The sequence below is a fragment of the Neophocaena asiaeorientalis genome, unplaced genomic scaffold (genome assembly GCF_003031525.2).
Source record: "Neophocaena asiaeorientalis asiaeorientalis breed wild unplaced genomic scaffold, Neophocaena_asiaeorientalis_V1.1 scaffold205, whole genome shotgun sequence".
Taxonomy (NCBI): domain Eukaryota; kingdom Metazoa; phylum Chordata; class Mammalia; order Artiodactyla; family Phocoenidae; genus Neophocaena; species Neophocaena asiaeorientalis.
The window spans coordinates 1,338,964-1,351,304 of record NW_020174369.1 but is presented as its reverse complement, the minus strand read 5'-3'; the positions used below and the strand labels follow the sequence as shown (position 1 = coordinate 1,351,304).

Here is a 12,341-nt window from a genome sequence, read left to right as displayed (position 1 = left end):
CTATCTCATAGCCTTCCCCCAAGGTAAACACTCTCCTACATTTCCTGTCTTTCACTTCCTGTTCAAAACCAAAATACTGTTATCAAGCACAGGTGATAAAAATATATTGTTTCATTAGGGATTTTAACATTATAAAAACGGTATGTTGTATATAGAATTCTGCAACTTCTTTTTTACTCAAAATCCATCCTTTGTTAAGCCACTATTAATTTATTCATTTTTACTGTTCTACAATATTCTATTTTATGTACATACCACAATTTATCCATTTTCTTGTGAGTACTGGGGTAGTTCCATATTTTTTGCACTTTTGAACAATACTGCTACAAATATTCTTATATGTATCCTTAGAAGGGAAAATAATGCAAATTTTACAGGGAATGCAAATTCATAAGAAAATGCCAACTTGTTTTCCAAAGGAAAGTAGGCAGAAGATATGAACAGGTCTTCTATAGAAAGACATGAAGGGTGAATAAACATATTAAAAGAGGTTCAACATTGTTAGTAATGAAGGTAATGCAAATCAATACCACAATGAGATAGTATCTTATACCCAATAAATTGGCAAAAATTAAGAATTCTTGCTGTGTTGGTGAGAATGTGGATCCGTATTCCCTTTAAATACTGCTGAGAAGAGTGTAAATTGGTACAACCACTTTGGAAAACAAGTTGGCATTTTCTTATGAATTCGCATTCCCTGTAAAATTTGCATTTATTGTATTTTCCCTTCTAAGTATACACGTGATTTATGATTGTTGCTTTCTATATCTTTAAAGAAATCTTTATCCCAAGATCATATGATATTCTCCCATATTTTCTTCTAAAACTGTTTAACTTTTTGGCTTTTACACATAAGCCTTAGATCTACCTGGAACTGATTTTGGCATTTTTAGTGAAGTAGAGATCCAGTTAAATTTTCCTCCATGTGGGTAAATGTTCTAGCATGATTAATTGCATAGCCCCTATTTTCCCCATTTCTACAATGCCATCTTTGTCATACTGTTTCCAAAAATCTGAAGATCTGTTTCCATGCTCTGTGTTCTGTCATTTTTTAAAAAACATCTTTATTGGAGTATAATTGCTTTACAAAGTTGTGTTCGTTTCTGCTGTATAACAAAATGAATCAGCTATACGTATACATATATCTCCATATCTCCTCCCTCTTGCATCTCCCTCCCACCCTCCCTATCCCACCCTCTAGGTGGTCACAAAGCACCGAGCTGATCTCCCTGTGCTATGCAGCTGCTTCCCACTAGCTGTCTATTTTACATTTGGTAGTGTGTATATGTCAGTGCCACTGTGAAGTAGAGATCCAGTTAAATTTTCCTCCATGTGGGTAAATGTTCTAGCATGATTAATTGCATAGCCCCTATTTTCCCCATTTCTACAATGCCATCTTTGTCATACTGTTTCCAAAAATCTGAAGATCTGTTTCCATGCTCTGTGTTCTGTCATTTTTTAAAAAACATCTTTATTGGAGTATAATTGCTTTACAAAGTTGTGTTCGTTTCTGCTGTATAACAAAATGAATCAGCTATACGTATACATATATCTCCATATCTCCTCCCTCTTGCATCTCCCTCCCACCCTCCCTATCCCACCCTCTAGGTGGTCACAAAGCACCGAGCTGATCTCCCTGTGCTATGCAGCTGCTTCCCACTAGCTGTCTATTTTACATTTGGTAGTGTGTATATGTCAGTGCCACTCTCTCACTTCGTCCCAGCTCACCCTTCCCCCTCCCCGTGTGTCATTTCTGTCTTAATTGAATTGTGATCTGGAAGAGTAGTTGATATAGTATTAGTACACTGAGGAAGTAGCTGATATCAGTACTTTGACATATTCTGTGACATGATTCGTGCCTAGTATATGGTCAATTTTTATAAATGTTCCATGTGTACTTTAGAAAAATATGACTTCTCTAATTGTTTGATACAAGGATCAACTTATGTCCTCTAAATCAAATATTTGGCTTGGCCAAAAAGTTCGTTCAGGTTTTTCTACTGTTATGGAAAAACCCAAACGACTTTTTTGGCCAACACAATATGTGTTAATTCTCTTAATAAAATCGTTTATAGATTTATGGATTTTTAGATGCTTGATCCATTAATATATGAAAGAAGTGGGTTGAAATCTCACAGAAAGATGGTAGATTTGTCAGTTTCTTCCAAAAGTCTATCATTTTTTTCTTTATATATATTTTTTCTTTATATCTTTATATATATTCTAAGGCTCTTTTATTAGTTGCATACAAAATTTTAAATATCTTCTGGTGAATTAAATGTTTCTTTTTAGGTTGTAGCCATCTCCATTCCCCCTAATATCAACACTATTAATAACAAAAATAATACTTATGTAGGTCTTACTGTGAGTCAGTCACTGTTTTTAGATTTAACATGTATTAACTCATTCAATCTTCACAACAATTGTGAAGTAAATACTATTATTATACAAATTTTGTAGAAGAGAGGTTGAGACACAGAGGTGAAGTTATTTGCCCAAGCTCATAGCGCCAGTAAGTGGTAGAACCAGGATTCAAACCCCAGCAACTAGACTCCCAAACCATTCTCTTTACTACAACACTAAGCTAATTTCCTAGTGATGCTTTGTCTTAAAGCCTAATTTGCCCAGTCTTATACCTACCTGACCTTTCTTTTAGTTAGTATTTCCCTAGTATACATTTTTCATCCTTTTTCTGATTTCCATATTCTTGTTCAATATGTTTTATATAAATAGCATAGAGCTGAACTGCCTTTTAAAAATATCTAACATGACGATACGTCTTAACTCCTACCTTGCCCTAATGTAAAGTTTAACCTTCTGAAATATCGTGGTGCTGATAGCATTTTCCTCAGGACAGACTTGTCTTCTGTGCTTGCATACTGCTTACTGCTCTGTCTGGTTTCAGTTTATTTGCTGGGGGCTATTAAGGTATAACGTACAGGACTTAATCTAAGTGTAAAGTGTGGCAATTTGTTAAAACAAACCAAAAAAAACCTTTATCCAGGATCTAGCAGTTTTGTACTGGGAGGGCCCTATCAGAAAATTCTTTTGCCCTACTGCCAAATAAGGAAGTCCAGAACTGTGGGCAAGAGGACAATGTAATCAGAGCCACACTTCAGGAAGAGTAACTAGACCTAGACCCTCTGCAGAGTGCTTTGGAGGGAAGGTCGGAAGTAGAACATTTGTTAGAATATTGTTAAAGGCGCTCAGATGAAAGATGATCACAATGTGTTTTGGGGTGGTGAAAAAAATGAAGAAGATATTTTAAGATTAAATGATATTTACCAAGTCACTTAACCCTATCAAAATCTGACCAATTTCTTTTTCATGTGATAGAGTAAATCTTCTGTAGTTTGGCCTCAGAGAAATCAATTATTAAAGACATTTGTAGCAGGTGGAACACTGATGGAAAATAGCAGAACTGGGGATAGGAAGGGAGATGGAAGATGATATCTGAGTTCTTGTCAGCTTGGCTAGTTTGCATGTCATGTGCTGGTACGTATTGGGTTGAAGAGATGCCTAAACAACTCTGGATTCAATTGTTGCTAGACAATCCAGACCTCTGATTTTCATTTCCTTTTGTTCGTTAGAATTTCCCCTACAGAGTCAGCAAGGGAAGGAAGAAGAGGGGAATCTTGAAAAAGACACTAGAACAGCTTCTATAACCTGGTCCCAGTGGGCCCTATGGCATGTCATGTTACTTCTCTGGATCTTAGTTTCTTAACCTGTGATATGGCAAAAGAAAAACAATCCTCATCCTGCCAAATTAATTAAGCTCTCTAACTAGATCCCTATAAAAGCTAAAATAAGTTGACAAAGAATGGACTGTAATGGTCACATGGTTAGCATGGGTAAAAATTAGTATGCCTTTTCTGAAAATAATATGTTGTTTTATAATCATTAAAGAAAATAAACTGTTAAGCAGGCATTTGCTTTGCCTGTTCCCTGCCCTCACAGCTATGGCTCCTAAGAAGTCCATGCACCAGTTCTCATTAAACACTTGCTCTGTGCCTAGCGCTGTGCTGAGCTTGTGGTAGGTATATCTGGAATGTGTGTGTCTGGATCCCATCTTTAGGGAACCTAAAGTGAAGAGATAAAATGAGTGAACATCAGACAATTAGAAAAGAAGTAACTGCTGAGCTCCTTGTTATAGACTCCAAAGGCAACAGACATTGAGAAAAGAGAGTGATCGGAGATCCCTAGACGAGTCCTGGAAGTCTTCTTAAAAGCTTTCCCTAAGCTGCATCTTTTTTTTTATTGAAGTACAGTTGATTTACAATATTGTGTTAGTTTCAGGTGTACAACACACTGATCCAGTTATTTTTTCTGATTATATTCCATTATGTTATTATAATATTGAATATAATTTCTTGTGCTATACAGTAAATCCTTGCTGCTTATCTATTTTATGTATAGTAGTTTGTATCTGTTAAACCCATATTCCTAGGCCTTATCTTTAATGCTGGTCAGATGCTGAGTCCCTGATATTCTGTTGGACCTTGTGACCATAATCTGAAGGGAATTGTGACACAATGTCACTGAAAAAATTTTAAAATCCTCTGACGTAATACTCTTGTGGTTATAATTTACCCAGTGAAAAGCTGTGTTCTGATGTGCAGACACCATAGACATACAGATGGTTGATAGAGGAGGGGCTAGTTTTGCTCACGTCAATGATGAACATATTGGTTACTTTGTCATAGCAGCAAAGTAAAGTTTTAAAGCAGCAGGCGTGATGAAAGACCACAGACTTTGGAGTCAAACACACTTGGATTCAAAGCCACTGGGTTCAAAGCCACTATTTCTGTGACCATAATAAGTTACCTAGATCATCTCTTTCCCCCTTTGTAAAACTTTATGAAAGACTACTTTAAAGGACTGTTGTAATACTTCCTGTAAAAAAACACATTAGTTAACATATGTAAAATGCCTAGCATAAGACTTGACACATAGGGGCTCAAACCATATTAGTTCCTTCTATAATACCCTCTCTCCTCTCTGCATCCTTTTCTGCTAATGCTAAGTACTAGTTGGATTAGTCTTGTCCCACAGTGTAAGTCCATTTTATCATTCACGTTTTAGAGGTGAAGAAACTGAGGCTCGGAAAGGAGAGGAAGTGTGATTATAAGCAGGTTGATTTCTTGCTTCTGGCTTCAAATTTTTTTTTAAATTTAAGTTTTATATTGGAGTATAGTTGATTTACAATGTTGTATTAGTTTCAGGTGTACAGCAAAGTGATTCAGTTATACATATACATACATCCATTCTTTTTCAGATTCTGGCTTCAAATTTGGATTGCCACAGACCAGGCGTTGGCAAGCTATGGCCTGGGGGCCAAATATGGCCGGCCACTTGTTATTGTAAATACAGTCGCAATAGCAGAGTTGAGTAGTTACCATAGAGATGGCATGGCTTGCAAAGGCTAAAATATTTACGCTCTGGCCTTGCCACAGATTATCAAAATATACTTCTAGATGACTTTTTAATTTTTTGGTAAAACACAGTTGCCCAGAAAGTACTGATTGTTCCGTAAGGGTTTTAGTTCAATCTTAATTTACTTGCTCAAAATATTTTTCTTCTCAGTGATGAAGATAAACTAAAGACTTGGAAGCCCAAGTTTTTGATATCAAAGGGAAAAAAAGGGAAAAATGGTGCTAAAGAATCAGAAAGGTAAGCACAAAAGTACACTTAAATTACAGCTTATCTGCTGCGATTTATACCCCTTACTAGCTGTGTGGCCTTGGGCAGGTCATTAAATTTGACTTTCAGGTTCCTCATCTACAGAATGAGAATATTAACACCTACATTATAGTACAACTGAGAGGATTAAAAGAGAAAAAGAATATGAAAATGTAAAGTGTCACACACATTTATCTTTATCATTCCTGCTTTTGGTGGACAGGGAGCAAGAGAAGAATTCTAGGCACTCCTTATCAAATGATGAAAAATTTCCAGTCTTCCTTTGGGCAGTAGGAACTTCTCCCCGGTAAGACAGAACTTAAATAATACACCGATTAGGACTTAAATGATGCTTTGAGAAGAGAAACTAGGTATCATATAGTAAGACGGATCTCCCTAAAATACAATATAATTCTAGTTATCACTACATTAGTGTTAGAAATAAAAAAGAATGTTTTATTGATTCAAGATCTCACCTTTATTCACGTGATTCAAATTCCCAGTTGGCTTGGTGGGGCGGTGATGTTTTTTACTATCTCTGATGGTCACTTAGTGCTCTGTGCTTCAGTCTTCTCAGTTGCTGGGATATGGGGCAGGAGCTGAGGCACTTTGTTTAACAAGTGTCTTGGGGAAATCCTTGTCTAAATGGTCATTGAGCTGGGAACACTGCATGGTCTGTCTGCTCTGAGAAATCTGTCTAGAAAAGTCCTACACGGTCACCCCAAAAGAAATCAGACATCAGTCTATACCAAATTTAAACTCAGAGGATGGCATAGGATGGCCCTTCCCTTAAGTTTGTTTTAAGTTTAGACTGGATGTAATTTATTTTTCCCAAGTTGGAAAGATGTATTCATTAGATGAGAAGAACATCCTTCTACCTTAAACTTCACACTTTTACTTTTGCTTAGCATAACGAAACAGAATTCCAAGAGATGAAATAACAGTGAAATTGTTTACCTTCCCCACCCCAAAAAAAGCTTTTTAGTATTTTAATGTCTATACCTAAGTCTTTTTAGGAAACAATCTTCTCGTGCTTTTTTATTTCTTACAACAAACTGATATAATGGTTTACTTTTTTTCTCAACTGAGTAAATTTGAAAATGCAATATTGAGTCTATTATTATTCCTGTAAATTGATGTATGTTTTCTATGTGTTCTTTTTAAATGGTTTCTACCATAACTTACTCTACCAATAAGAATTACTTCCTATCTTAGTGCAACCCTTTTATTATCCCTTTATTAATCAAAGACGATGACCAGTTTTTAGAGAAGTCTGGGGAAGGGTATCCCTGGTATAAAGGCATAGAAATTACAGCCCACCTTCCAAGATGTTCCATGTAGACTTTGAATGTATATGGAAAAAGGCAGCTGGAAAGGTAGGTTGGGGCCAGATTATAAAATGCCCTGTGTACCACACTAAGGAATTTGACTTTATCTTATAGGCAGTAGAGACAGATTGAAAGGTTTTAAGCAAGAGAGTAACATGATCAATTAAATTTTAGAAAGATGACTCTGGAGGAAGGTATGCAGATAGATTGGAGGAAGGAGAGGCAACGGGAAGATGGTATAAAATTCAACACATAAAATTATATCTGAATTTATCCTGAAACAGAATGAGTTTATGGCTTTGGAAGCTTAGAGTTTTACTATAATACACTTCACTCTACCTGCATATTTCTGCCCGCTTATCTCCCAGGAATTTCTTCAAAACCAAGAAGCAAAACTTAGAAAAGAACAGAATGGAAAGAGAAGAAAAACGTTTTAGAGAAAGATTCGAGGTACGTTCTCCTCTGAAAGTAAAAATTAACAGTAAGAGGAATTTCTTTTTTTAAAGATTCTGTAAGTGTGTTGCACGTCTGCCTTACTCGGGTTGACATGATCTTTCATTAAACATCTGATATGTTAATTTTTTCCTGATACATTTCTGTATTATCATGCCTTCGTACATGCTATTTCCTCTGCCTGGAAAAACTGCTAAGTCATTCTTTAAGGCTCTGTTCAAATGTCACCCACACTTCCCCAACTCAACCAGGCAAAGTTACTCCCTCAGCACATTTCATACATCTATTACACAGTATCCGTTGTAACACTGATCAGGGATATTACTGTGTGTGTGTGTGTGTGTGTGTGTGTGTGTCTGTGTGTGTGTGTCTGTGTGTGTGTGTGTGTATTCTGAACTAAAGTCTTGGGTCCCTTCTGAAGAAGAGATTTTTGTCTTGTTCAAGTTTTCCCTCCAGCTCCCAACATAAAAATGGTCACACTAAATGATTAAAAACTTCTTTCATTTAGAGTCCATAGAGCATTTTTCTATAATTGCAAGGTTCAAACACTCCTCGCTTTTGATTTCATATACTGTCACAGTGAGAATTTATTAATTTTAAGAAACATACATTGAACACCTTCCATGTACCAGACATTGGATTGAGAGAAAGTATGCATCCCGCTCATGGAATCTGTCCAAATTACTACTTAGCCTAAAATCTTTCAAAATTCCCCATTGCCAAATAGATAAAGATCAGGTTTTCTTAACATGAGATATAAAGCTCTTCATGTCATGACTCTTGCTTGTCTTTCTGGTTTTATTTCCTGCCATTCTTCACCTTGCGCTTTGTGCCTTGGCCACAAATTGTTCATAGTTCTGTTTCCTGAATGAACGTACACCTTTATCCTTGCCCTGCTATTTCCTTCCTCTAGGCATTTATCTGGTCTGTTCCAACTGTCTGGTGTACCCTTGCTACTCTTCTCCATCTGACTAGCTCCTGTTCAGTTATGATGACCTAATCGAGGCATCTCCTCTAGGAACCCACACTTCCTGATTAAAGAAACTACATACCTATATACCTGAGCAAACCTCTAGCTTATCACAAAACATTAGCATTATTGCAATTACATGTTCATCAATTAAACTATGAGCTCCTGGAGGACAAGGGTATATTATCTATCCTTATATCCATACACAGAGCAGAACAGGAGTACCTAATACTGTGTAATTATCCAAAAACGTTTTTGGACTGAACTAACACAGGAACATAAACAAACCCCTCATAATCATTAATAAATTCTGCTTGGACCAAAACTGATTAGGTAACTATATCTAGGAATTGTGATATGAAATTATTTACTGCAAACTGTGATGTTATTTGATTAGCTGAAAAACAAGTGTGTAACAATTACTTGTTGAAAGGACCCTACGTTCCATCTAGTGCCCCCTACTGTAGCTGGGACACTCTGTGACACTCTCATATGGGACAGAAATCCCCATTCTCATATGTACGTGAGTCTCTTCTTCCTAATCACCTGTGGTGAGTTTCCTTGATATATCTTTAGAAAAACTATACAGTTTCAATAATTTTTATTCAGCTCAAATCACAAAATATTGGGTGCCCCATTTGTACCAGGCATTGAGGGTACAAGGATGGATAAAACTGTTTTCCATTTTCAACTTATGAGACAATATGTTAATCAGAATCCATAATAGGGGTATATACAAAGTGCAGTTAAAACAGTGAATTATACATGAAAGTCTTCACAAAAGGTACCTAAGAAAGAAGAGTATTTCAGGCAGAGGAAACAGTAGGAGCAATGGCATGGACATATGTAAGGTACACGGCACATTCAGGCTTATCACATAGCTTGATGTGGCTTCAATAAAGGGGACAGAAACGGGGGGACGGGGAATGATGGTAGGCAAAGGACTCTGAATGTCAAACTAAGAAATGTGGATCTTACCCTGAATGAAGAGTTTCTAGGACTTTATAAAAAAAGAAGGTGACCACCTGATCAGATTTACATTTTAAGAAATCACTGTGCATTCACAGTGAACAATGGCCTGGAAAGGGTAAGATCACTCTGTTAGGCAAAAGAAAAATCTTGCGGATTAGATCTCATTTGGTATAGGTTAATCATAATTTATCATCCAAATTCAGGACACTTCTGAGAGTGGAAGGAGGCACACTTAATCACAGTAAGTATTTATAAATAGAGACATTAACTATAAGTAGAGACTATCCCAAGCAAAGGAAGATGTTTGGCCACCCTAATTTGGTGAAGCGGACATCTGTAAATATAAGCTACATATTCTGGAACTATTATTTTCCAGTCAATGGAGTTCAGTACATTAGAAGGTGGTGTACCTGTTGATGTATGCGTTGGCTAGTTTACCACACAAAAAAATACTCCCCTGAGGTCAGAAATCAAATTCCTCAGTTTTTTTCCACAAATGCTCGTCTTTAACCACCAAGGGAGAGTGGGAATTGCCCCACACATCTTTAAAATGTGTGTGCTACAGCTGTATGTATATAAGAATATATGAGCCCACCAGAGAGGAAGAGTAGAAAGAACAGCTAGAAATGCTGTGTGTAAGAAAGAATTATAAACTCTAAAGCACGACACAAAGAAAGAGGTTTCTCTCTTTCCCTCTTTTTTTTTTCTTTTTTAACTTGTCCTTTCCCAGGTTTGGTGGTGACTTTATTACTGCAACAGTGAACGTACCATTCATGGTACTTAATTTATACCAATGTTAACACCTGCTCACCCACCAGAATTCATTCTAGTACAATTAGATAATGGGTGTGAAAACACTTTGAAAATATGATTGTAACAAACAAATGTAAGAAAGATTGTGATAATAATAAATGTACCATTATTTCCTTAAATAACTTTTCTTTCCCTGAATATCTTCCTATTATTTTCTGTCCCTTAGTCATTAGTTAACTAATTAATATCTAGCATCTTGAGTTTATTTTGAGGTTAGTATAGTGTGTCTTCCGTTAATTTTGTTACAATGAAAAAGAATGAAAACTATGCAAGCACATTCCGATTAGGAATTTCTCCTTTCAGTATGACAAAGAAATTACTGTCATGAACACAGCAGTGGCATGTTCCAATAATTCAAGAAACGGAATATTCGACTTGCCAATAACCCCTGGAGAAGAACTGGAAGTCATTGATATCACTGAAGAAAATCTAGTGATATGTCGCAATTCTAAAGGCAAATGTAAGTTACTGGCTTATTGCCCATAAGATTTCAATCACTGTTTTTTAAAAAAAATCTCAAAGCATTATAACTTTCAGATTAGTAATAGTGATTTTTATTTCTACAGATGGATATGTGCTAATTGAACATCTAGATTTCAAGTAAGTGGCTTGATTTTATACTTTAAATAATAAATTCTAAATACATAATACATTATTATGTCTATAAGTCTCAAGGAAAGACTATTTCATATATTTAAATTCAGGAAAAGTTTTTCAATATGCAATGCCCTATTCTATAAGGATTACTTGGAAGAGACTACTTTTGTGTCTGCCGCTCCTGAGGTTATCAAACTTCTCTACGGAGCATATTTATAAGCATTTTAAAGGAGCATAAAAAAATTAAACTGGGGTCTTCCCTGGTGGCGCAGTGGTTGAGAGTCTGCCTGCCGATGAAGGGGATGCGGGTTCATACCCCGGTCTGGGAGGATCCCACATGCCACGGAGCGGCTGGGCCCGTGAGCCATGGCCGCTGGGCCTGCGCATCCGGAGCCTGTGCTTCGCGGCGGGAGAGGCCACAACAGTGAGAGGCCTGCGTACCGAAAAAAATAAAAAATTAAACTGGATAAAAAATTCCCCTGAAATCTCCTACTCACTATTCCATGGACCTGTATTTCAAAATGTTTGTCTATTTTTCTTTTTTCTCAGGCATGAAGTTTAGTCACCTTAGGAAGATCAAGATCAAATGGTACAGTCTGCACAAGTGAGAACTCGTTCTAAGGTCTCAGTCCTGCCTCACATCAGTTTACGTGTCAGCATGAGATGGTGGAATCTGTGGAAACTTTCATCAGGAATTTAGAGGAGAAAAACAAACCCTCCACATTTAGATGTTGATTTTGCTCCTAAGCAGTTATCTTTCAATGTCTATTTCAGTATCTATTTCACTGCTGGCTCAAGAGACTGTGAAACAGTGTGTGTTGGCATTCCAGCACTTGTTTAATGAGCCATGTCCAAAGTTAGAAATCACGCCTTATGGCACCTAGTCAGTTGTGCAGATGGTTAGTTTGCTTCTAATGCTTCTAATGTTATTACACGAGTGTTTATAATTTCTAGACGATGTTGTGCGTTTAAATTGGGTGTAATTTAATTCTGAAAAGTAAATAGTATAACCAACATCTTTTAAATATTCCAATTTAAGGTATAATCTCAAAGCAGAAGGACATTTATATACCAATTTTGTCACAAAACTAAAATCAGACAAATGCTGCCCAAAATTGGTTTCTTTGGGAATAGTATGCTAAAAGGTAGTTTTTTCCTAAATTCACCCAACATTTTGAGAATTGCCTAAATATATTTAATAAAATTTAAATAATGTATATGCTGTATCAGTTTAAAATAACCATTTTACTTATTTTAAACAACAGAATATTATTTTGTTTATGCCCAAATTATCTATTAAAATAATTCATAGGTATTTTTACTTACAGAAAGTAAAGAAACATAAGTAATCTGAGCCGTAAATAACAATCTATTTTTCAGATGATGTACACTGCCTGTTAGGGTGATTCTGCCCTTCAAGGGTATGAAACGTGGCTTCATCCTTTATACTGTGAGACTATTTTTTAAGCTTCTATATTCTTTTATCTTCTTTTTCTTGTTCCAAATGGCACGTGCCAATAAAGGCCAAG

At 36.3% G+C, this 12,341-nt stretch overlaps 1 protein-coding gene across 1 annotated transcript in view; it reads left to right on the top strand.

Annotated features, from left to right (window-relative positions):
• FYB2 (FYN binding protein 2) overlaps positions 1-11,997 on the top strand; it is an 87,919-nt gene extending 75,922 nt beyond the window's left edge. Inside the window, 5 exon segments of the mRNA XM_024756222.1 lie at positions 5,584-5,669; positions 7,363-7,457; positions 10,519-10,675; positions 10,782-10,815; positions 11,362-11,997. Of these exon segments, the coding sequence (XP_024611990.1) occupies positions 5,584-5,669; positions 7,363-7,457; positions 10,519-10,675; positions 10,782-10,815; positions 11,362-11,374 (385 nt within the window). The 3' untranslated portion in view covers positions 11,375-11,997.
• Positions 11,998-12,341: the final 344 nt, after the last annotated feature.